Source organism: Podarcis gaigeae (genome assembly GCF_964106915.1).
Source record: "Podarcis gaigeae genome assembly, chromosome: 8".
NCBI lineage: Eukaryota > Metazoa > Chordata > Lepidosauria > Squamata > Lacertidae > Podarcis > Podarcis gaigeae.
In genome coordinates this window covers 53,341,167-53,367,292 of record NC_139684.1, presented here as the reverse complement: position 1 = coordinate 53,367,292, position 26,126 = coordinate 53,341,167, and the positions used below count along the sequence as shown (strand labels likewise).

Sequence of the window (26,126 nt, the reverse complement as noted above, 5' to 3'; positions counted from 1 at the left end):
TAATCCACATTTTATTCCCCCACCCCATCTCTGAGCTCTACAGCAGTTGGGAAATCACCTTGGCTTGAAATGTTTTCAAAGCAGGGGTTGACTTCTGTCACTCTTTTGTAGTGGGGGGTGGGGGAAAACTTTTGTATTGCTCCACTCACTTGCTTGGCTAGACTCCCAGTGTGCTTTCCAGTACTGTATAAATTCTCTTCAAAGAGAATACCCAAATTCTTGCACATATAGACTTGTTCTATTGTGTGCCCATCTATTTGCCAGTTATGTTTTGGTGAGCAATGTCCAAATAACATTATTTTGGATTCAATATAATTTATCTTCTTTGTAATATACTATAAGCCTTTTTAAGTAGTTTCTTCACACCTAACCAGGTAAGAGATATTAACACTAGTTTATCTGCATACATTAAATTCTAAACCTTTCTGCCGTATGTAACAGGTGAGCACACATCCTCTGTTTCCAATATATGGACTATGTCATTTATATAATTATTAAACAGGATACTTGCCATTAGGCAACCTTGTTTTATTCCCCTGATAGACTGTTGTTCAATTTCCCCAAAGTTTCCCAAACTCTTAGGTTTCCACATTATATTTGAACTAACAGGATGTTGCACGTGTTTAGTGCTCATTTCCATGTTATTTGATTCCAGAAAATAACCAATTGCAGTCCTCTTAACCCTGAAAATCATGGGCGTAAAGTAGTGAAATTTGAGGTGGTATACCAGCATACAGTTTTTTCCTGCTGTTTTCATGGGTGAACAGAAGCAGCGTGCATGTGTGGAAGGGATGAGGGAGGGTGACCTTTTTCAGTGATGTTCATTATTGTTTCATACCACACCCACTGGTGTGGTGAAATTCAATGTGACATGCTGGCATACTAGTTGAACAGTCCCAGTGTCATATCACAATAGGTACTGCAGTGTGAGAGGAACATTTGTAAACAGGACAGAAGTGCAGAGCATTATCATCAGAAAAACTAATGCAATATTCCCCACATCTGAATGCACCCTTAATTGATTTAGTAGTAAAAGATCCTTCTGTATAGTTGGTGAACTGACACAATATAATGTTTGGTCTATGGTTGTGCCTTATTCCAAAGACAGCCTCTGTTTACAGTATGAAATGCTGCCCATAGAACTAAAAAGCTGGAAAACTGCCGTTGCTGTTGTTAAAGCCTATAACATGAATCAGTGTGAATATACAAGTTCTACCATAACCACCATGAGAGGGTTTTCTAATATCACATTTGAGATTACCTCCACCTGATCACTTAGGGAGGGTGTGCAGCAGGGTGGACAGTACACCCCTGTTATATTATTTATAAAATACACCTTGCTTAAGCTACATAATTTTCAACCTGGCAGCTGTTCAGTGCTGTGTTTTTTGGTGAAATGAATTGAAATTGCCAGTGATCTGCTCTTGTTGAACTAATGGCTTTGGAAGCAGGGGTAATGGGCAACAGATCCTCATGCCACAGTGTTTCCCAGGAGAGAGAGCACTGTCAATGAATTTGCAAAAGGATGGGCAGCATCTAGCTGTGTTTGTGAATGAGCTCTCAAAAGGCAAGGAAATGGACTTCTGCCATCTTTGGAATGAGAACAGGAGAATCAAAGGGGTTGTTTCTCCTGGCTTGAAATGTCAGCAGCAGCAGTCAGTCAGTCACTGATGTGCTCAGATTCTGAAAGAGTGCAGATGGCGGCAGCGAGGTGCCAGAGGACTCTAAAAGAGCTGTTTGCATGGCCAAAAATAAACTTAGTTAATAGGGTAAAAACTTCAGCTGAGGCAGCATTGAGCAGTGCTGCTTGTACACTACTGTGCTCCAGTGTAATTGTATGGTGACATTTCCTGGGCTGTTCTACACAGTATGTATTGCGTATTCCTCTTTGGGAATTGTAAACACCTCCTTTTGGAAGATCTCATTTCCATTGCTTCAAAACTACTTGGGTCTTTAAACATGATGGTAGACATGTGTAATGTATTATTATTATTATTTTCTAAAACTGTAGAGTGGGGCAGTTTCTAGCAATACAGTGGTACCTCGGGTTACATACACTTCAGGTTACAGACTCCGCTAACCCAGAAATAGTACCTCGGGTTAAGAACTTTGCTTCAGGATGAGAACAGAAATCACACGGTGGCACGGCAGCAGTGGGAGGCCCCATTAGCTAAAGTGGTGTTTCAAGTTAAGAACGGACCTCCGGAACGAATTAAGTACGTAACCAGAGGTACCACTGTACTTCAAATACACCACAATGATGAAACCAACCAGATAAACTATCAGCAACAGCAACATAGGAATACTAAAACCACAGGGTGCTTTTACTATTTTACTCCCAACTTCCTGGAACAAGAAGATTATTTTTACTTGATGGTGGAATCCCTTTAGACTCATCACCATCAGCCCTTCCAGGATAGGGGAAGGACACTCCATAATTGAAGGGGTGTGTGCACAACAGAGAAAGCTCCTGTATGTATCAGTATATGTGCCATCTGCATGTGCCAAGCTGTAAAGTGGGTTTCAGCTGCAGTTTACTGAGTTTATGAACATTCAAGTTGTATTGCAGTCAACTGTCAATTACTCTCTTTATAACAAGAGTCCACTTAGGAACAATGGTGTCAACTGCACAAGTCTGTTGACGCCATACCTGATGGAAACTCCCTAGGGGCTCTTGGGAATCTGTTGGCTTCTTGAGATGGGTTGTTTCTAATAAGCCCACCACTCCTACAGAAAGGAACAGAACCAACCAGTGTCTTGGTAGCTTTTCCCAGTCATGCTTTCCCCAATATTTCTACCTTATATTCCTGCAAATGCCCTCCTCTCCTTCAATATTCTGACTCTCCCTTGGTGTCCCTTACGCCTAGAACTTCTCCCAGGACATCCATGTTCTTCCAACCTTTCTTCAAAGCTATCTCTTCCATCCTTCTTTTGGCAGACTACACCTTTGTCCCTCAGCCTCAGCTGAAATGAAGACCAAGCCCTCTTTGCTGCATCTGCTAATTCCGTCAGTGGCCTCTCCTACAGTTGGAATCTCAAGATAGGGCCAGTATGTCTTTGTTTATGTTAGCCTGAAAAGCTCCATACATAGATAGATGGTGTTGCAAAATGACACAGCTATGGCTCAGCCCTACTCCCCCATGTCTGTGGCGTGCAAGTTCTGTTTTAAGCAGATACGCTGAGCCATGAATCATAGAATTGTAAGGGACTCTAGCCCCCTGCAAATAGATCATATATGCCAGATGGCCATCCAACCTTTGCTTTAAAAACTCCAAGAAAGTAGGGTCCACCACCTCTCATGGGTCCACTGTCAGAACAGCTCTTCCCAGCAGAAAGGTCTTCCTGATGTCAGAATCCCATATTGTGTAACTTGAAGCCATTGTCAACATCCTTCTTAAATTGTGGCACCCAGAATTGGACACAGTATTCTAGGTGTGGTCTGACCAAGGTAGAAGAGAGTGGTACTATTATTTCCCTTGATCTGAACACTATACACTACATCTGTTGATGTACCCTAGAATAGCATTGGCTTTTTTTTTGCTGCTGCATCACGTGGTTGACTCACATTAGCTTGTGGTCTACTAAACCTCTGGATCCTTTTCACATTTACTGCTGGCATGCGAGGTGTCCCCCATCTTATTCTTACATTCGTCCGTATTGCAATTCATTTTGTTAGTTGGGGCCCAGTTCTCCAATCTCTTAAGATCATCTGGAATCCTGATTCTGTCTTTAGCGGCATTGGCTACCCCTCTCAGAATTCAATTTTTGGGAATTTAGCTTTTGTGTGTGTTGTCTTTTCTTTTCTTCTTAAGGAACAAGGGGGGGAGGGAGCAGTTTCTAGCACTTAATAGTTGCAACGTTCCATTCTGAAATAAATGACTGAAAGCCTGTGTGGGATAGTGCAGTGTTGGGTCCCCATATGTTGTTGGACTACAACTCCCATAATCTCTGACCACTGGCTAAACTGGCTGGGAATGATAGGAGTTGTATTCCAACAGCTTGTGGGGACCCAAGGTTGGAGAGCACTCATGGAGTGGTTAGTGTCGGAATAGGACCTGGGAGAAACAGGGGTTCAAATCCCTACTTGGCCATGAAGCACCCTAGGTGACCTTGGGCCTTGGGTCACTGCCTCTTAGCTTAACCTACCTCAAAGGGTTGTTGTGGGGATTAAATGAGGAAGGGGAGAACCATGTTTACCACCTTGAGCTCCTTGGAGAAAAAAGGTGGGATCAAAATGCAATTAAATAAATAACTCCTGGCACCTATTGAGCAATAAGAACAGCTGGCTTCATGGGTTGGTAGTGCCTGCTGGTCAGGCGTCTGCAGCTGTTAGTTGGATTTCTATTGGGTTCTAATTCTCCTTCTCTCTCTTCTCCATAGGCATTTGTATCAAGTGCGGAAAGGGGGTATACGGGGCCAGCCAGGCTTGCCAGGCCATGGGGAACCTCTACCACACCAACTGCTTTACATGCTGCTCTTGTGGTAAGTCACGTGCTTTTATGGCCTCTTGCAAAAAAATGCCTTAACTCGTGTCCCTGTTGGATTTTGAGGCATGCCCCTTGGGGTGCCTTCACTGCGTGCATGGCATTTTGATGAATCGAAGGTCTAAATGTGTAAAATGAAGGTGAAATTTGGAATACTTGGGGGAATCTGCAGGTTATAATGGATTGCAAAAGTAGTGATGCTGTGATTTTACCAGAAGTGAGGCGACTGGTGCTCTGCTTAACCCACTGTAGAGCAGAATACCTGTGGTGGTCAAATTTCAGCTGGAAAGTGACGCTTCAATTTTATTGCTAAGTTTCCAAAGTGTCCAGGCAGGTCTCATTATATGCAGGGGTTGCATTCCTGGCTATTGTGCATATAAGCAAAATCGTGCAAAGCCAGAATGGGTCCTGGAACTCTAAATGTCTAAAGCCTGCATTGGGCAGGCCTTGCCCCCCATGCAAGACAGGGAGCTTTTTTAAACTGCCCTCCTTGCTTACCAGGAACTGGGAATGTTGTGCAGTAGCAGACTTTGGGCTCTCAAATTTCAGCAGCACCTTAAAATTTGACTCTCTCCCTGCCCCCCCTCTCATTCTCCATGCTACAGAATTGTTGTAGCACCCCCACAGTGCAGTATTCAGTGCGGTTGAACCAATCATGCTACCCTAAAACCACCTCTGAGTTGCATGAGGACTCTGGAAGGTCCTCTAAGGCTCCAATGAGGTCCTGTGAGATTTTGTGAGATCTCAGATGACCCTTCCACGGGGTTTCCCTGTTCTTTTATCCCATATATTTATTTTCCTGTTATCGGCATAAAGCTGTGATCATGCATATAAAATCAACCTAAGATGAGATCTACCTGCACAGATACTGGAGAATATTTAAGGTGATAAGGGCCTTCTCAGGAGCAGCCTCTCAGGTTTGGAGTACCTTCTGCAGAGGGGTCGTCCCAGTACCTATTTTAATGACTCTTTGACACAAGGAAAAAATATATATTTATTTTCACGGGCCTTTTAAACTCTGTTTTTAAAATCTGTTGGATTTTGCTGGGTGGTTGCTAATGTGGTTGTATAACTTTGTAGGACTTGCATGGCTGCTTGCCATAGTTTGTAGACTTCTCTGATTTAAAATGACTGTATTTATTTATTTAAAATATTTCTATCCCTTTTTATTGGAAAAAACAATTTCAGAGTGGCATGCAATAAAACATAGCATATAAGCAGCAAAATAAAAATAAAAATAAGATGGCATAAAATAAAGCAGATGTTTTAGTGTTAGTGCTTCTAAAAAAGAATTTTATTTATGTGGATTTGTTGGAGGGGTGTTGTTTGGTAAAAAGATTTAAAGAAGTTTTTACAGTTAAAAATCCATCCTCCCTCTCGTCTTATTGATACAGTTTTACAGTGATACCTCGGTTTATGAACTTAATCCATTCCGGAAGTTCATTCTTAAACCAAAGCCGTTCTTAAACCGAGGTTCGCTTTCCCTAATGAGGCCTCCCATCACCGGTGCCCTTCTACCGTTCAGCTTCCATTCATAGACCGAGGTAAAGTTCACTAACTGGAACACTACTTCCGGTTTTGCGGAATTCGTCTACCAAAAAGTATGTAAAAAGGGCTGTTTACATACTTAAACTGAGGTGCTACGGTACATGGATTTTGTGATTTTTAACTTTTTAAAGCATGCTTTTTTCATTTGCCAGATTGCAGTTGTTACTGAGCATGGATAAATCTGTAATGAGTGAGTGAGTGAATTAGTAAACGAATTAATAAATTGAGGCCACCTGTGCACATTGCCTCCACCATACACATCTCCCTAGTTTTGATCAGTGTGGCTTTGTGAACCTGGTGTGCTCCAGCTGTTTTGAACTAGAACTTCCATTAGCCCCAGTCACCATGACCATATGATGCTATGGCTGATGGGAGTTGTAGGACCTCTGCACATTCCATGAGCACTGGGCTTACTCGTGTATATTTGGTGAGGAACTTAATCAAAATGTTATTGGAAGTCCTATAGTGTGTGGAAAAGCCAAAAGAATGACACACATTCCTCCTAGAGGAAAGAAAAATAAGGAAAGGGGTGAGTTTTCTGATACCTGAAGCCAATAGTAGACAAACGGTTTGCCTAAGACGTTTGTGCTAGTGTTGTGTTTTGATTAGAGTATGGGATTTGGACTGGGGAGACTTGAGTTCAAATCCTCCAGGTCTGTCATGAAGCCCACTAGGTGATCTTGGGCCAGCCACTCTTTCAGCCTAGCCTGCCTCACAGGGTTGTTAGGAGGATAAAATGAGAGGGCATAGGGAGAGCCATGAACACCACCCTAAGCTCCATGGTGGAAGGAGGGGTCATAAATTACCACATTTTTAAAGGTCCTGAGCAACCAGGTGGCTGAATTCTGTTTTTTCTTGCTGCAGGGTTTTGTAGTAAAATTAACCTTGAACTGTTATGACTGTGTTTCAACAAAAGCTGTAATCAGTTTATGCTGTATCTGTTACAAGGAAATATTTTGCTGTCTTTTACTGTTTTTTATTGATTTTAACTATTGTGTTGCATTTTTGATACCATAATATTTGCAAGCCCCCCAGGGAACGTTTGTCAGTGGGCAGTCATATGAAACTTACTACTATATTTATTTGTTACTGGATGGCTACAGAACTTTTTGTTTATAATGCCCTGGCAGAGGGTCTGCTTGGGTGTGATTTGTGGCCCTTCTCTCTCCACATCCAACAATGCTGTGTTAACTATTAATGAAAGGGTAGATGGAAAATACAAAAATTACCCAAGTGAGTGGGTTCTTGCCCCCCTCCCCCCCTAGCATGACCTCCCACTTCCCACTGCCTTGATCATATATTTTTAACATTCCTAGGATGCTTAAAAAAAACAATCCCACATTATGTCAAGCGGTTGTGGGAACTGGAACTGATGTCGGGACGTGGCTGCAGCTGAGTGGCTGATCTGAGAGGCTGGCTTGGCGCAAGGCCTGCTCAAACAGCCACCCTTCCGCCTTCTCCATGAGTTAGCCCAAAGTTAGCTGCAGAGACTTGCCCATGGGGACCTCTGAAAGAGCACTCCTTGACCCTGGCTTTTGGCCTGAGCTCTGCATAGCAGTGTTTTTATTTCTGTTCATTCTTGAAATCACAAAATGGAACAAATGGTTATTTCTGGCTTAATGTTTCAGAGGGCCACAGTCTCCTTAAGAACATTAATTATACACCTTTAGGCGCCATCCTATACTCTTTTAAAATGTGGCTCTTTTGAGGATGTGTTATAATAATAATAATAATAATAATAATAATAATTTTTTATTTATACCCCGCCCTCCCCAGCCAAGGCCGGGCTCAGAGCGGCTTACAAGCAATAATAAAAACAAGATGAATGATTACAAACTTAAAAACAAAAATAAAACACAACAATTAAAATAATGGAACATTAAAATATTAAAATGTAGCCTCATCTCAGGAGGAGAAGGAAAAGAAGGGGAAAAAAGAGAGGGGGGGGAGGGAGGGAGGGAATCAAACTGGCTCCAAGCCAAAGGCCAGGCGGAACAACTCTGTCTTACAGGCCCTGCGGAAAGAAATCAGATCCTGCAGGGCCCTGGTCTCATGAGGCAGAGCGTTCCACCAGGCCGGAGCCAGAGTTGAAAAGGCCCTGGCTCTGGTCGAAGCCAATCTAACTTCCTTAGGGCCCGGGACCACTAGGGTGTTGTTATTTATGGACCTTGAGGCTCTCCGTGGGGCATACCAGGAGAGGCGGTCCCGGAGGTACGAGGGTCCTAGGCCGTGAAGGGCTTTAAAGGTCAAAAGCAGCACCTTAAATCTGACCCTGTACTCCACCGGGAGCCAGTGCAGCTTGAAAAGCACTGGGTGAATATGCTCCCATGGCAGAGACCCCGTGAGGAGCCTCGCTGCAGCATTCTGTACCCGCTGGAGTTTCTGGGACAGCTTCAAGGGCAGCCCCGCGTAGAGCGAATTACAGTAGTCAAGCCTGGAGATGACTGTCGCATGGATCACTGTGGCCAAGTCAGGGCGGGAAAGGTAAGGGACCAACTGCTTGATGCGGCGAAGGTGGAAAAATGTCGCCTTGGCTGTTGCTGTAACCTGCGCCTCCATGGAAAGGGAGGCGTCAAGGATTACACCCAAACTCTTAACGGAAGGCAATGGCACTAATTGGGCCCCCGCAAGAGAAGGGAGTTGGTCCCTCATCCCCATGCCATCCCGACCTAGCCATAGGACCTCTGTCTTCGAAGGATTTAGTTTCAATCGGCTCCCACGAAACCATCCAGCCACAGCTTCCAAGCATCTGGTCAATGTGTTTGGGGCCGAGTCGGTGTGGTCATCCATCAGCAGATAGAGCTGAGTGTCATCAGCATATTGGTGACAGCCCAGCCCAAAGCTCCGGATAATCTGGGCAAGGGGGCGCATAAAGATGTTAAAAAGCATCGGGGAGAGAATTGCGCCCTGCGGCACTCCACACACCAAGGAGTGGCGCGACGACATTTCCCTCCCTAGTGCCACCCTCTGTCCCCGACCAGAGATAAAAGAGCACAACCAGTTACGGGCTATGCCCTGTATCCCCACGTCTGCGAGGCGATGGTCCAGAAGATCATGATCGACCATGTCAAAGGCTGCTGACAAATCTAAAAGGATCAGCAGTCCTGACCTGCCTCGATCCAGTTGTCTACGGAGATCGTCTGTTAAGGCAACCAGAGCCGTCTCCGTCCCAAAACCAGGACGGAAACCGGACTGAAATGGATCTAATGCCGATGTTTCCTCCAGAAACCTACCAAGCTGCTCAGCAACCGCTCTCTCAATTATCTTACCCAGGTATGGAAGATTTGAAACTGGGCGGTAATTGGATAGGTCTAAGGGATCTAATGAAGTTTTTTTTAAGAGTGGACACACCACTGCCTCCTTCAGTTCCCCTGGGAATGTCCCCGTGTCAAGGGACAAATTGATAATTTCAACCAGAGGGGTCCGCGCAACATCTGGACACTCCCTAATCAGCCAAGACGGGCACGGATCAAGGAGGCAGGTGGTGGGCCTACTAACTTGGAGGAATCTATCCGATCGAAATGCTCCAACACTGGACCTGAAGTCATTCGAGGGGCCTCCAGTTCAGTCACTGTATCTAAATTGGCAGGGAGGTCACGGCGGAGCAATAGGACTTTATCCGCAAAAAAACTCGCGAATGCCTCACAGCTGTGGGTCGAATTTGTGCTTAAATTTGATTGTCCTCCTAAGGACGTTATTGACCTAATTATTCTAAAAAGTTGTGCCGGGCGAGAGCTAGCGGATGCAATGGAAGCTGCAAAGTAATATTTCTTAGCAGCTTTCATAGCCATCTCATAGGCTTTCATAAGCGTCCTATAAGATGTTCTTGAGGCTCCGTCACGAGTCCGTCGCCATACTCGCTCTAGCCGTCTGAGATCCTGCTTCATTTTCCGGAGCTCCTCAGTAAACCAAGGGGCCCGGTTTCGACGGGGTCGCAGAGGGCGCTTAGGTGCGATCTCATCAATGGCTGCCAAGAGCCGGTTATTGAGGCCTCAACAAGGTCATCTAATGAGTCGCCAGGAGGAGCAGGGTTCCGCAAGGCTTGTCAGAATCTATCAGGATCCATCAGTTTTCGCGGACGAGCCCAAATAGGTTCGCCACCCGAGCCAGGGAGGAGCGGGAAGTCAATCTTGGCTTTCAGGGCGTAGTGATCAGACCATGGCACTTCCACAGCAGGGAGCATGATCACATCTATGCCAGCCCCAAAGATCAGATCCAGCGTGTGGCCTGCTTGATGGGTAGGGCCCAAAACAACCTGGGAGAGCCCTAGTGTTGCCATGGAAGTCACTAGGTCCAGAGCCTGTGAGGAGGGAGCGGCATCGGCATGGACATTGAAGTCTCCCAAAACCAGTAGGTTTGGGAACTCCAAGGCCCAGCCTGCCACCACCTCCAGCAGGTCTGACAGGGTGGCTGCAGGTGTGCTGGGTGGTCGGTACACCAGCCAGACAGCCAAGCTCTCCTTGGTGCCCCACACGAGACCAACACATTCAATGCCGGAGATCGCCGGTGATGGCAGAGCTCTGAAAGAGCAATCCTCTCAGAATAACAACGCTACTCCTCCCCCCTGACCCACAGTCCGCGATTGATGGAGGATAGAGAAACCTGGGGGTGTTATCTCATGTAGGGAGACTACTTCGCCTTCCCGTACCCAGGTCTCCGTCACGCAAGCCAGGTCAATCCCCTGCGAGACAAAAAAGTCACGCATGGTGGCGGTTTTGTTGCCTATGGACCTGGCATTGCACAGCACCAATGTCGGAGGTGTGTAATCCTTGCTCTTCCTACCCTCATCCCTTGGGATGGGGCGTAGATTGGAAGGGGTACGAGGATCACTGCATCTCGAAACCCTTCGCCGATAGAGATATCTAGCCCCACCGCCATTCCTCCCTAGCCCTTCAATTGTGGAAATCCCAGATCCCATACTAGCCTCCCCAATAGATGGGTAACATCCCCTCAATAACAAGTCATCCTTGGGCCAGGACTCATGGGTCAAAATGGTATGGGAAAGAGGTGGAGGTCTGATAGGGTAAGTATCCCTAGAAGATAAAACCCAACCAACCGCACCCCAAGTGGGGGGGACAGTCCCATGGGGTTTCATTAACTGTCAATCCCCCTTTCCCTCCTGGGTTAATTGGAGGATTATTGGTTCTATCTGTGGCTGTGGAAGTATTAATGAGGTATGTGTTATAAAATGTGGATCACTGGCCAACAAAGAGTCAGATTCAAATTCGGAAGATCTGTCAATCCTGTCTCGCCAGGAGTACAGTAGAGAAGGCTGATCATTCTGATAAGTTTTTGGAACATTAGGCAAAGGTCCAGATGTAGATTTGGTGCTGGATATCTCCAGATTGTCAGCAACATAGAGTTCTTTATGTGTTGTTGCCATGGAAATGTCAGAGGCGCCAAATTCCTCATCTAATTTGGTGTCGTTTGAAAAGGGAACAGGGAGTTGCACTGATGTCTTTCGATGGGATAAAGAGCTGTTGGACGTCTTTAAATATTGTGCTCTAGGCTCTACTGTCCTTATATTTTGGGTAGAAATCTCAGTCTTTATACTCATTATTGGGTTATTAGTTACAGATAGGTAGCCGTGTTGGTCTGCCATAGTCAAAACAAAACAATTCCTTCCAGTAGCACCTTAAAGACCAACTAAGTTAGTTCTTGGTATGAGCTTTCGTGTGCATGCACACTTCTTCAGATACACTGAAACAGAAGTCACCAGACCCTTCTATATAGTGAGAAGGTGGGGAGGGGTATTACCCACCACCCTTCTGAGTAATACCCCTCCCCACCTTCTCACTATATAGAAGGGTCTGGTGACTTCTGTTTCAGTGTATCTGAAGAAGTGTGCATGCACACGAAAGCTCATACCAAGAACTAACTTAGTTGGTCTTTAAGGTGCTACTGGAAGGAATTTTTTTGTTTTATTGGGTTATTGTTTTTATTTTATATATTGTGAACTTTTCTGTGAACCGCCATGAGACCTCCGGGTATAGGGCGATATATGAATTCAATCAATGAGGGGGAGAGAGAAAAAGAGAGAGAGAGAGAGAGAGAGAGGAGAGAGAGAGAGAGAGAGAATTTCAACAGAAAGCTAGTTAGCAGAGACATGATTGTAAAAGCACCACCACTTTCCTTTTGTTTTTAAACTGTGTATCTGTTTGCTACCCTGGACTCCTTGGGGAGGAAGGGTGGGGTATAAATTCAGTAAAAAAAGAATTTTAATAAGAGAAATGTTATCTTAAAGTAGTGATTTCGCCTTGCCCCACCCCCCTCAACTTTCTAAGGGATGTTTTCTATATATATTTGGGCTGAGGGACCCCAAGTTTCTGTCATGCCATCCCTGCATGTTTTTGAGGCTTCAGGATGCCCACTCAGTTCATGTGGGCCTAGCATCACTGGCACTCCATATGAACTGAACAAGTAGCTCCACTATGCTCCAATAGTAGGATTAGCAATTACAGTCGTACCTCTGCTTACATTTCCCTCTGGATATGTAAACTTCGGGATATGAGCGCAGCAAACCCGGAAGTATTTTTCTGGGTTTTGATGCGCAGAAGCGGTCCACCGGAATGGATCCCATTCGCAACCGGAGGTACCACTGTAGTTTCCAGTGTTTGCTGAAAGTGCAGTTTGAGAGTTGCCATCCTAGAAGTGGGAGGGATGGCACTGTTGTTTGAGGTCTGTTGGTCATGACAGCCTCTCAGTGCAATTGCTCTGTATTCTGTTGCATTCGATCCTCCACCTCAATCCCGGAGATCCTCTGATGGGGCACTTTGGCCCTTGGGGTTCAGTTGGCCTTCGCTAGGGACTGAGTCTTTAGGGTAACAGTCCCTGCTGCCCTGTGGAACTCGCTGCCTGTAGAGATTTGTCAGGAACCACCCCTCCCTTCTTTTTGGAAGGTAAACGGCATTTCCGTGCACTGCTCTGGTTCAGCAGAAGTGGCTTAGTCATTCTGGCCACATGACCCAGAAGCTGTACGTCGGCTCCCTTGGCCAGTAAAGCGAGATGAGCGCGACAACCCCAGAGTCGGCCACAACTGGACCTAATGGTCAGGGGCCCCTTTACCTTTACCACTTAGGCAGGACTGCTCATCATGAACTTTTATTTAAACCAACCAATATCTACTGATGCTTTACTGATGCTTTTAGTTATGTTTTATAGATATTCATTAACTGATTTTATTGTATCTGGAAAGTCACCTTGGAATATTCTGTACATTTTCAAATTAATACAGTGGTACCTTGGTTTGCAAACAGTCTGGTTTGCATACATTTTGGAATACAAACACGTCAAACCCGGAAGTGTGTGTCCCAGCTTGCAAACTTCTTTTGGATTACAACCCATTTTGGGGGGGGGGGGGATTACGAACAAATTTTTTTGGGAGGCCCCATTGGCGAAAGCGTGCCTTGGGTTCAACCTGTTTTGGTTTACAAACAGATCTCTGGAACGGGTTATGGTTGTAAACCAAGGTACCAAGGTAAATACATTTTGGGCAGAATCCTGCCCTGTATGTGCTCAGAAAATGTTTCCTATTCAAAGCACTCATATTCAGCCTCCTCGTCCTGCTCATATACTTTCAAGTGCATTTTCAGAGGTCCAAAATCTAAAAACATGCTTTTCTTAAAATAACAATAAAAATAAATAATAGTTGAGTTTCCCAAGAAGCTAAACTTGGGCCCAAGGCCATATTCTGTTGCCGACATACAGCCCCTGTGCTTGTTGATAGTGTGCAATGCAGCCAACGGATTTCTAAAAGAAATTCTAACTGGTCGTACTTTATCTCATGAATATAGATAAAATATACAGTAAACATAGTACATTTGAGGTACCAATCTACACATACACAACATGGACACATTTTCCTAAACTTTGAATTGTGAGTGGCATTTCCTTTGTCTTTTTAGGATAATTTCACAAGCCTTTCATATCCCTAATTAAAATATTTGTAAAAACAAAAAAAATTCCTTCCACTGTGTATCTGAAGAAGTGTGCATGCACACGAAAGCTCATACCAAGAACTGACTTAGTTGGTCTTTAAGGTGCTACTGGAAGGAATTTTTTTTGTTTTGACTATGGCAGACCAACACGGCTACCTATCTGTAACTAAAATATTTGTGTCTTGCTACTGTCATAGGATGCCTCTCTTTAAAATTTAAAACTGCATTTAAAATGAAATCCGCTGTGTGTGTGTGTGTGTGTCTGTGTGTGTACGGGGAGGGGGCTGAAGAGTGGCAGTGCCTCCCTCTCCCATACTTAAATTGTCAGATTCCAGACTGGGGTGAAGTAGAATAGAGTGAGTCAGTGACCTCAGCCAAGAAGAATGTTGCTTATTTACGTAGAGCTCCTGCTATTTTACCAGCGAGCCTTTTATTATGCAAGGACAATGTATGCCAGTTTCTGTATTTATTGGCTAAGTGAAGGCTTGCACATTTTGAGATTTGCATCCTAATAGTTTTAGTAACTAAATATATGCAAGCTCCCTGAAAAATAGCGCTGTGAGATTTTTGTTTTGTATTGCCCCATTTTCTGTGTTAGTCTTTCTTTAAAGGATCTCCGGCAAATATTGGAGACACTCCTTCTACTGCAATAGGGTCTGTTTGAAAGGAAAGAGAGTTACGTGTGTTACGCCCCTCCATTTGTGGGGCTTATGAGGGAAAAACTGTTGGTGGATTGTTCCCTGTCTTTGCAAAATTATTCCTGGGATTCAGCTGCTCTTGGAGCTTTATTTCATTTTGTTTTTAAATAGCGACTTTGCCTCCAGTTCCATCTTTATTAGGCAGCAGCAAAGAATTCTAAAATATTTCAGTGTCTTTTGATGCATTTGGGGGCGGGAAGGACGGACTAGAATGCAATCAGTTTTAGTCCAGAAAATGTGAGAGTGTTTGTACAATTATACTCCAGACGTTTTTGCCCTCCGTAACAAAAGGTCTTTTCAGCTTTTTCTGGCTTGTTAGTTGAAACTACAATTCCTTTTAAGAAAAAAATAAGTAAAGGTATGTTTGTTCCCTCTGGAGTGGAGCCACAGGAACCTTAGCATAACAGAACATGTATGTTTGGGGATCTGATCCTGCATTCCTCCTAGTCAAAAGGGAGTGCAGGTGCAAAAGGGATTCTGTGTTTGGGATCCCACTACGGAGAATATAAATTGGTGAAGCCAGACCTGTGGTATCCACTTAGTGATTTGGGTTTCCAACACGGATGCAACCTGTGAATAGCAACTCCTGCCAAGGTGCAGTATCTCATTTTGAGAGGAATTTTGGCACAGAATTAATTCTCTCTCAACCTTTGTTTCTAGTACTGGGAAGGTTTTTTGGTGGGGGTGGGGAGTTGAATATATACAAGGAGACTTGCTTCCTGCAGATATCTTGGTTGTAGGGCAGACCTCCCTGTTGACTGGTTCCTTCAGCTAGAGCTTAGCTTTCAAACTTCCTTACCTTTTGGAGCTTTTCCACCTTTCCCTGGAATCCCTGCATATTCTAGAACAACCTCTGCCAACCTTTTTCTCTTCATATCAGGGGTAGACGTCCTAAGGCCCATGGGGGTCGTTTAACTGGCCCACGAGCCACCCCCGAACCAAGCCGCCTGCTCAACAAGTTCCCACACACTACGCCAAACCAGTGCGGTGCGGGGACTCGCTTCTGCAACGCTGGAAATCGCGTCTGTGCAGGCGCAGATGCCGGAAATCATGGGCGAGTGCGCAGTCCAGCCCACGGAGAGATCTCTGCTGGAGTGAACTGGCTCAGGCGAGGTAAACCTTGCCGACCCCTGCTTCAGATGTTTTGAACTGCCACTTCCATCTGTTCTAAGAATCTGCTCAGCTTACATGAGGTGCTGTAGGCAAGGCATCTCAACAGGGCATTGTGTGTGCTGCCGTTCCGCAGGAGCCCAGCAATACAGTGTAATTATAGGTGCAGAATTCAGCTTTTGGAGAATCTCTGCTTTCATTGTAATAAGCAAGTTTCTAATCCTTATGGGCTGTAATGATACACAGTGATGGTCTGAGGTATTTTGCTTCCTGTAATGAAACCCCAGTTCTCTAACCACCACCTAAGCCAGGGCTAACAGTTTTTTAAACAAACAAAGAAACAAACAAACAAAGAAACCCTGAATTAAGTATAAAAATCTGACAGACATAAGAGAAAGAGGGAGTTTTGCCCTTCCAGACCTCTGACTTTATTACGAGGCAGTTTGCATCTACTGGATGAAAGAATGGATGGAGCTAAGAGATACCAATCTTTTAGACTTAGAACGTTTTGATCTATGCTTTGGATGGCATGCATATCTGCATTATGACAAATCAAGGGTGCCCAAAGGTTTCCAAAACCATGTCATACGTAGAAGTACATACATGGTTTGGCAGAGACACATAGATCTTTTAGAGAGAAAACCCCCAAGATGGATATCACCAACTGAGGTGGTCTCAGTGAAAAGGTTGAACATGGATGAGAAGTGGGACACCTTACAGAGTTTAGAGAAGGAGGAGAGAGAAGAGATTTTGGATCATACTGTAGATTGATTTCAGTACTTTCAGGTGAACGAGTTATATAAAAGAGACAATAAGGAAAAGGTATTTGCGGAAATGAGTTCAGAATTTGAAAAAATTGCAATAGGAAAGGGTAATAAATTAATCTTGAAAATTTATAAACTGCTACTGGAGTGGGAGACCAAAGATGAGATGGTAAAGGTGACAATGACAAAATGGGCCATAGATATTGGTTACAACATAGAATTCTCCTCATTGGAAAAATTATGGGGGGAAACCATGAATTTCTCTGCCTGTTATCTTATTAAGGAAAACCTACAAAAGATGATGTACTGGTGTACTTGACACCCAGCAAATTAGTGAAAATTTATTTTAAAAAGGTCTAATTTATTCTGGAAGTGCCACGAGGCAGAGGGAACCCTGATCAACATGTGGTGGTTGTGTAAATATGCTAGAGAGTAGCAACTCCTTCCTGCCCTGTGAAGCCACCCAAAGGAGGTCTCCTCAGCCTTCCAAATCTGGAGAGATGCTTGAAAGGTTCCCTACAGAAGTCTCAAATGTGGAATGAAGTTGGTTTGATTCTTTGTGTAGGGCATGGAATTTCCTTAGCCATCTTATGAAGCCTGTTAGGGCCGCAATTTCCTGTCTGGGCTCACCCTGGAGAACCAGAGGCAACACGAGAATCCTCTTACTTTTCTTTCCCACACTCAAAAAATGTTATTCCTGAGGTTAAAGGAGTAAGGAATGCTGGGAATATTCTCCCTATATGAACCATTACTGAAATACTTTGAATTCTGTCTGCATCCTAAAAGGCTTACTCAGACACCCTTAAAATTCATGGGATTGAAAGCAAATACACTTATTTTGGAAGGAGAATGGCGTTTGATTCCCTCCTCCCACTACTTTCATGTTCACATTTAGAAAGTTGGGAGGAGGAGAGGAAGAGTCAGCAGAAACTAAAATTCTTGGTTGGCATCCATCTGTCTTGGGAGACAATGGAGGATTACGCCTTTGGAGATGAAGTCAAAGGTTGCTGTGCCTGTAGAGACTGATGTGGGAGAGACATGTTTTGTTGCAGCTGAGACAAATGAAGGTGACCGGTTGTGCTGCTGCAGATGCACCATGGAAATTCTTCCATCCAAGTTCCTCCCAGCGGTCATTCCTCTATAACTGCTCACTGCTATAGATACACAGCTTGACTGTTTTCAAGCCCTGCGGTTGTCTGCAAGGGATTCTCACATGGCGGGGTTGATATTGCCAGCCTTCATGTCATGTTTGCAGGCATCTTTGTATCACGGAGTTGTTCTACCAATGGGCCTGGTGTTCCCTGTGGAGCATTTCCTTGGGGATCCTGCCATCTTCCATTCTGTGAACATTACCAAGCCAGTGTAGATGTCGCTGAAACAAAAGAGTGTGAACATGTTGGGAATGTGGGCTTGGGAGAGCATATCTTTTTTGGAAATTCTGCCCTGCCGTGTGATTCCCAAAATCCTCCTGATGCATGTGGAAGGTGTTGAGGTGTTGCTACCAGTGAGATTCATAGCTGAGTGGGGTTTTTTAGCCTGGGCTCCCAGGGTAAAGTTTGACACTTTAACCACTACACCATACTAGGGGTACCCTAAGTCATCCTAAAGCTGGGGCCCTTCAGATGTTTTTGCATTTACTACTGCACTGCATCTTGTTGAAAGGAGAGTGGGACTGCTTTGTTGCTGCAGATGTGATTTGGAATGTGGGTTCAACAGCTGATGAATGCTTCTAACCTTCCAGATGATAAACTCCTGAGTCCCCAACGGGGCAGCTATAACCGTAGTCCCATGCCTGATAATTACACATTTTTGCCTCTTAATAAGCTGTTGTATGTGATGAGCAACTCATGATTTAACAGCACAATGATGCATTTTTAAAGCACTTCTTAATAGTCCTATAAGGATCCCTCTTTGCCTGTGCCAGTCTTGAATGGAATTTTGCAGCCTGGCATTGCAAAATGAGCTATTGTTCTCCAAGTGCATGGGCAGGTGTGAAATGGAGAGCCACATCCTGGGCATTTCTGAAAACTAGTCCAACCAGGTTGCTGTGCCAGAGGGTTCTATCCAGGTAAAACCACAAGAGGAGGAAGGAAGGAAGCCTTGTGTTAGGGAAATACTCCTGAGGTGAAGGTCCCAAGAAAATCCTGCTGCAAAGAGTAAGGGAAAATGTATTTCATGTTGTGACACTATATCCCTTGCCAGGAGACTGCTGCAGGTTTGTGGCATCTGCCTTATAAAGAGGCAATTCTGCAGTTGTAGAAATTCCTGGTGAAAATTACCACTTTCACAGAATTCCTGACAGATTTAGGCTCTGATACCGGCAGACAGTGTATTGTGACAAGGAATGTTTTGAGATCTTTGAATATACACTTATAAATACTTGCTCACCTATGATAAGACTCTTGTGGACTCTTCTGTGGACTTGTTTCCAGGGCTACTTCAAGTAATTGAGACCAAGTTGCTGAACTTCTTCTAAACTTCTGAATTTGAACTTCTAAAACTGAATTTGACACCTGGAGGCTTTAGGACAGTACGAAGTACCCACCATCCTACCATCTAGGGCGTCTCATGCAAATTGAGAAAATCTGCATTAACGTACTTCATATATGTGTGTTTCATGCAATTTGCAGATGAATTGCTCTAGCAGCCTTCTATGGAGGCCATTTTACTTTTTTCCCCAGGTGTAGGAGTTTAGTGGGGATTTCCTGGAAGACACTCAGAAAAGTATTGAAGGTTATGGAAAAGTGAGGGGAATGGAATCAGGGCAGGATGGTCTAGGAACCCAGGGCATGTATTTAGAAAGCCGGACCGCAAAAATTCTCTGTTTTCAGTTGTGCATGGTTTTTTATCAGCAAAAAAACAACAACTTACATTCTCAGATTTTTCTCTGAATCCCATGTGGGTTAGAAACTTGCTTTGTAGGCTGAGAGCATAAAGAACCTGCCAGTTTCCTTAAAAGACTGCATACTTCCTGCTCCATTATACTGATATGGCCTTGGAGGTTTCCAGACCCCTTAATCATGGACACCAGCAAATACCTATTTTGCATCAGGAGAGTGAGCAGCAAATTCTGCCTCCCCTCTTTACATGTTCTGTTATGGATTAAAATTCTTTTTATTGCCAGCATGTAGCCAACTGTACAGTGAATGGAATAGGTGTCTTCAGCTTCAATTCCTAAAGTTTTAAAGTAAAAATCCACTGGCAGAAATACCTGTTCTGTCTTGTTTATTAGATGCCTTAATTTTAGTCAACTGCATGAATTCCTTTTTGGCAAAAGGATTGGCTGAGACAGAATTTGCCAACCTGGTGCCCTCCAGATGTTTTGGAACATCTGGACGGTGGCAGGTTGGCAAGGGCTGGGTTGATTCCACTTCCTTCACTTTCTCATCAAGGGAGAATGTTCATTCAGAGATTCTGACTGGGTTGTTCTTTTTTTTCATCCAGAATGCATGAGCGTGAGTTTCAGTAAATTGAAGCTGTAGAAAGAAGGGAGAATCTCCTTCTACATCCTTGCCCCATTCTTCCTCCCCTTCTGACCAATCCCACCAGGATGTCTCCATGGGGCTCCTGTCAACCATCCCTAGCTAGGCAGTTGTAGTCCAAAACATCTGGAGGGCATCAGGTTGGGGAAGGCTGGCATAAGTGTACAAGGATGGGTCCCTGGCTCCAAGAAGCTGTTTGAACCCTAATGTCAACGGTGGAAGAGGATGCAAACACTGAGACTTCTCATCAGAAGTTTTAATTTACTTCCTGTGTCAAAGCCCATGCACCTGACAAATGTCTGAATTATCTCTTGATTGTGAAACATGGGGTGTCCGTGGTTCTTCCAAGTTAATTAATGCCTGATGCAAGCATGTCACCTTTGTGCATTAAAAAGAACAAAACAAAACAGGTTACTCCCCCATCCTACCCCAAAATTTCTTTCTTTCTTTTACCATTGACTTGCAGGTTAGCTCTTGCTCGCTGCTGGCCTCCATCTGGGTGTAGATTCTGAACAAGCTAGTACAAGCTGTTCGTGCTGAAGGGCATGGCAGAGCCTGGGAAAAGGAGCCATTTTTAAGTGAGTGAGAGGGATGCCAAAGCCAGCCCTTCCATCTCCCTTCTCCCCCCCCTGCCCCTGAAAATAGTCTTTGATGTAGCCCAAATTCCAGCGGCTTCTGTGATAGTTGGCAGAGGATTGCAGAGTACAAGATGACAACAAAAGGCTTTTGGAAGCTGTTGCACTTGGATGCAAAATTAGGGCTTCTGTGTCATCTCAAGAAAGGGGGGGGAGCCCTCCTTTCCTGCCTCCCTTGCTTGTGGTGGGTGTTGGAGAAAGGGGGCAGTTGCAGGCCCAGAAGCTTTTCTGTGTCTTTCTAAAGTTCAGGCTCAGGAGCAGTTGCATAGATTATAATGTTTTAGATTACGTGTATTTTGGGTTTTAGTTTACACACCCACTGCTTCTGTTGTTTGTCTTGAGATTATTATTTTTTAATCCAGCAACAAAAATTTACAAAACAACTAATAAAAAAAACAAGCCTTTCTCCGAGGCATGTGAACAGAAGTGTCCTTGGAAGATCTTACTTTCGTGTTATGTTGTATTGATCATTAGCCATTGCAGATTACTGAAGTGTCTCTCCCAATACCTGAGAAAGATGAAAAGAAAGCATAGATGGAGACCAAGGTCCCCTGTATGTTGACCCTTTCTGTATATTTTGATATCACAGTTGCATTCATCTGGAATTTTTCAAGTGTGCAAAATCTTTACCAACCCTTGGTAGGGGCAGTCATTTTGAAAGTGTCCTGTTTTAAATCTTTGAAAAAAGCAGAGTTTGGCTGGGATTGTATTCATTATGCTCTTAAGTAGTTTTGCAAAGCAACACATTTTTTTTGAGAAATACAAAACATTTCTGTGGAAAAATGCAAAAGCCCCGCATCATCACTACTAATAACACCAATAACTTTCAAGGATGTGTTCACACTGAGCGATATCTCTGTGTGACTCTGCAATAAGGGGGTGAATGAACAGGATCATTCACTAATGCATTAATCCCCAAATAAGCAGTGATTTAAACCCAAATAAATGGACTTCATCATTTCCTAGATCTGTGGTTCCTAATGTGACCCCCGTGGTCATCCCAATACCTTCAAGAGCTTGTTACCTGCCAAGGGCCCCTGCTGCATCCCAATTTTTATTTCTAAAATTGAGTGAGTGTTTTGCATGTTAGATTGGAAATGTTGCGTGGAAAGAAGCATATATAACATTAATCCCAAAACAAGACTCTGATTTAACTCAAGTTAAAAACTACAGGCCTATCTCACTTTTGAATACAGACTATAAGATCTTTGCAGGAATTCTAGCGAAGAGATTGAAAAAGATATTAATAAAGATTATCCACAAAGATCAAGCAGGTTTCCTACCAGGCAGACAATTGAGAGATAACATAAGAAATATAATTAATGTAATAGAATATCTGTCTGATAGGTGTGATAAACCAGCGATTCTAATGTTTGTGGACGCAGAAAATGCCTTTGATAACATAATTTGGGAATTTATGCTGAAAAATCTGGAACATATGGAGGTTGGTCAAGAGTTCTTCAATGGCATAAAGGCAATCTATACAGAACAAAGAGCAAAATTAATAGTGAATAATGTAATTACTGAAGATATAAAAATATCTAAAGGAACAAGGCAAGGTTGTCCACTTTCGCCATTGTTATTCATAACGGTTCTGGAAGTCCTTTTAAATGCAATCAGACAAAATAAGAAAATAAAAGGGGTAACAGTAGGTCAAAATGAGTATACGGTTAAAGCCTTTGCCGACGATTTGGTACTGACTATGGAAGAACCAATAGAAAGCATTGAGGAGGTATTGGATGAGATGGACAAATTTGGTACGGTGGCAGGATTCAGACTGAATAAAAGGAAGACAAAAATGATTGTAAAAAATATGGACTCAAACATGATTGAATTAATGCAACATCGAACAGAGATAGAGGTGGCGAAAAAAGTTAAATATCTGGGAATTTGGGTAACAGCCAAGAATATTGATTTATACCAAAATAATTATATCCCGGTTTGGAAGGGAATAAAGAAGGACCTGGAGGTGTGGGCCAGAATGAAATTATCATTCTGGGGAAGAATTTCCACGATAAAAATGACGGTGCTCCCAAAGATGTTATTTTTATTTCAGACTATACCCATACTAAAGGGTATAGGAATTTTTAAAGAATGGCAAAAAGTGATCTCAAGGTATATCTGGCAGGGGAAGAAGCCCAGAATAAAATTTAAATTATTGACAGATGTAAAAGAAAGAGGAGGCTTCGCCCTGCCAGATATGAGACTGTATTATGAAGCAGCCTGCCTTTGTTGGTTAAAAGAATGGATAAAGTTAGAAAATAATGAATTGTTAGATCTTGAAGGATTTGATAACAGATTTGGGTGGCACGCGTACCTCTGGTGTGACAAAAAGAGGGTTCATAAAGGATTTGGAAACCACATCTTCAGAGGTTCTTTAATAGAGGTTTGGGAGAGATACAAAAACATATTGGAACCAAAAGTTCCACATTGGCTGTCCCCGTTAGAGGTAATAAGTGGGAAGAAGATTAATATGAGAAATAAATGGGCCACCTACGGGGAACTGATAATTAACGAAGGAGGAAAATGGAAAGTGAAGCCATATGAACAAGTCAAAGATTTAGTTTATGATTGGCTACATCATTATCAGGTAAACGAAATATTCAAAAAGGATTTGAAGGAAAAAGGTTATGTAGAAAAAGAATCAAGTTTCCAAAAGGACATTATAAATAATGAGTATAAAACTTTGTCAAAAATGTATAAGATATTGCTGGAATGGAATACGAAAGATGAAGAGGTTAAATCGGTAATGATACAGTGGGCAAAGGATTTTGGGTATAATATTCAATTTGAAGATTGGGAAAAACTGTGGAAAGAGCATTTAAAATTTATGGCTTGTATTACACTGAAGGAGAATGTGATGAAAATGTTTTATAGATGGTATATGACACCTGTAAAATTAGCAAAGATGTATAAGGTTGATAACAAATGTTGGAAGTGTAAAGATAAGGAAGGGACATTCTTTCATCAGTGGTGGGAATGTAAGAAAGTGAAAAGCTTTTGGGAAACGATATACAACGAGTTGAAAAAAATGTTAAGATATACTTTTGTGAAAAAACCCGAAGCTTTTCTCTTAGGTATGGTAGGAAAGGACATTAGAAGAAAGGACTGCAAGCTTTTCCAGTACGTGGTAACGGCAGCCAGAATCCTGTTAGCCCAGAGGTGGAAACAAGAGGAAATACCGACGATAGAAGAATGGAGACTAAAAATGACAGACTATGCAGAACTGGATAAATTAACTGGGAAAATCAGATATACTAAAGATCAAAAGTTCATCGAAGACTGGGGGAAATTTGTGGATTATCTGAAAAATATATGTGGCGTGAATACAACGCTAAAAGAGGCACTAAAAAAAAGAAAACAAGTATTGTTTATTAGAAATAATGGGAGTAAGGAGGAAAAATGGCAATATGAAAAAAGGGAATGTGTATTAAAGGTATAACCATGGATGATTGTCAGAGACGCTGAAGGAAGTCAAAAATAACTAAGATTTGTTGTAGGCGGGTTTAAACGAAAAATTGGATGGAATTTTATAAAATATATAACAATAAAAATTATTATAAAAAAAAAGGAAATGTTGCTTTGGAGGTGGGGAGGGGCCTGCTCCCCCCCCCCCGTGTTTTACTTGTAATATGTATATGAATGGTTTTGCCTGGTTTTTCTTTTCTTTGGTGGTGGTGGTGGGAGGTCTGAGCATTTCCCATTTCTTTTCTGTGAAACTGGTACTTTGTTGTGCTCACAAAAGTTTCTTTGATGTCAAAATGTACTCCTGCGCCCTAAAAGTTTGGGGAGCCCTGCCCTAGATAAATGGAAGTGCCCCATGGTTACCACTGAAGCAACGACATTGAATAAATTATCTCTGCAGTTGCACTAATTGGGGCTTTTCCCCCTAAGATATTCTAGAGAATGTCATCCATAAAATTGTCTCTCATCTCCATTTCTGTTCCTTATTTCTAACAACTTCTAAGTTGGGGTATTGTGGCTCTGACTGTGCAATCTTTTTAACAGGAAGAAGATTACGAGGGAAAGCCTTCTACAACGTCAATGGAAAAGTCTACTGTGAAGAAGACTTCCTAGTAAGTAAGATTTTAGGGCTTTCTGTGTCTTTTTTGGCAATGGGGGAGCAGGGGAGGGAAATGACAAAATATGGCAGCCCTTAGCTCAGACATCTGTGGTTAGGAGGGTGGATGCCAGTCATAACAAAAGGGGAAGCCTGTGAAACTTCCGTTTGTCTGTCATCACTGTGAGCCCCAACGGTGGGGAGCTTAGCACAAGCAAAGGAAAATTTGCAAATTGACAGATGAGTAACCGTTTTATTTAAGCAGCAATTATGGTGTATACAGAAAAGCAAACAATAATGACAAGAATTCCAGAATCTGGCGAGTAGGCTGCTCTCAGCGATGATGCAACATCCCCACATCTGCCATCCTGACCTTGGGCTAGTCCAACAACCTCTCCCTTGGAATGTCTTTTCCCTCCGTTTCATTCTGGGTTTCTGCATTTTGGGGGCCCTCGGGCACTATACCATCAGTGCAAGGCTGCACCTCATCTTATTGAATACTATTTTGCAAAGTGGGAATGGGAGAGCAGTCGGCCCCCCCAAGTGGGAAATGCCTAGCCTCGCCACCCTCCAGCACCACCCCTATTCTCTTTGTAGACCACATGATTAGTGAATATTACCTTTCTCCTGTCACAGAACATGGGCTGAATCAACTGCATGGTAAATAAGACCAATCACCTTTTAGGAAATGTGTGTTGTACAACCATTAATGGATTTTGTGTTTATAATTATTGCTGCTGCTCTTTTGGACTGAATTGTGCTTGTGTCCCTTGTAACTCTTGGCCTTCTGGTGGATTATTAATGCAGAAACAAACAGATAACTTGGAGCACAAAGATTGTTTGTCTTGCTTCTTGGCTTTGGCGTCTGCAAACAGTCTATGACTGACTGCATGTAGCCCTCATCCTGCTTCCAGCTTTGGGATGGGAACGGGTGATGGCTGTATTAGAGTGCTGCAAAGGTATTTGAGATATCAGGTGGGCAGTGAAGAACAGGCCAATGGAAAACAAGCCATGCTTTGCTAAAAGAAACTGCTGTTTCGTTGAATGTGGAACAACTCATTAGCTTAGTGTCATATATGAACGTGGCTGCTATTGCCTGTTGTGGCTGCTTAGGCAGTTGGACCAGGCCTGGCATTCAGCAAGGGGACCATTCTTTCATTAGAGAGGGAAAAGAATCCCATCTGCCTTCTGCTCTCATAAATAATCCCAACTAGACATTCTTCCTCCATTTTGTCGATAAATTGCAGCGTAATTAGAGGCAAAGGAAATATGGCTTGCTATTTTTAATCAGGAACAACTTGGGTGCTCTCCACCCACTTGCCTTCAAATACCAGGTTAAAGAAAAGCCAAATAACTCACTGTTGATACTGGCAAAAGATTGAGGAGATGTTTTCCACACTGTACTGAA

The 26,126-nt window shown here is 43.3% G+C and overlaps 1 protein-coding gene and 1 long non-coding RNA gene across 3 annotated transcripts in view; one reads left to right on the top strand and one right to left on the bottom strand.

Moving 5' to 3' along the window:
* Positions 1 to 26,126, top strand: part of WTIP (WT1 interacting protein) — a 62,471-nt gene that overhangs the window by 16,880 nt on the left and 19,465 nt on the right. Inside the window, exons 2-3 of one of the 2 annotated variants that reach the window (XR_014567268.1) lie at positions 4,381 to 4,482; positions 24,667 to 24,738. Coding sequence is in view for 1 of the 2 variants with exons in the window: in XM_083751447.1 (XP_083607573.1) it covers positions 4,381 to 4,482; positions 24,667 to 24,734 (170 nt within the window). In the remaining variant the exon portion in view is untranslated. The remainder of the gene's footprint in view (positions 1 to 4,380; positions 4,483 to 24,666; positions 24,739 to 26,126) is intronic. The other variant, XM_083751447.1, reaches the window with a different exon arrangement.
* LOC310850301 lies at positions 17,338 to 21,171 on the bottom strand. The gene is made up of 3 exons (XR_014567290.1): positions 21,105 to 21,171; positions 20,477 to 20,578; positions 17,338 to 17,913 (listed from the first exon to the last, which is right to left on the bottom strand). It is a non-coding gene; the product is annotated as an uncharacterized lncRNA (long non-coding RNA).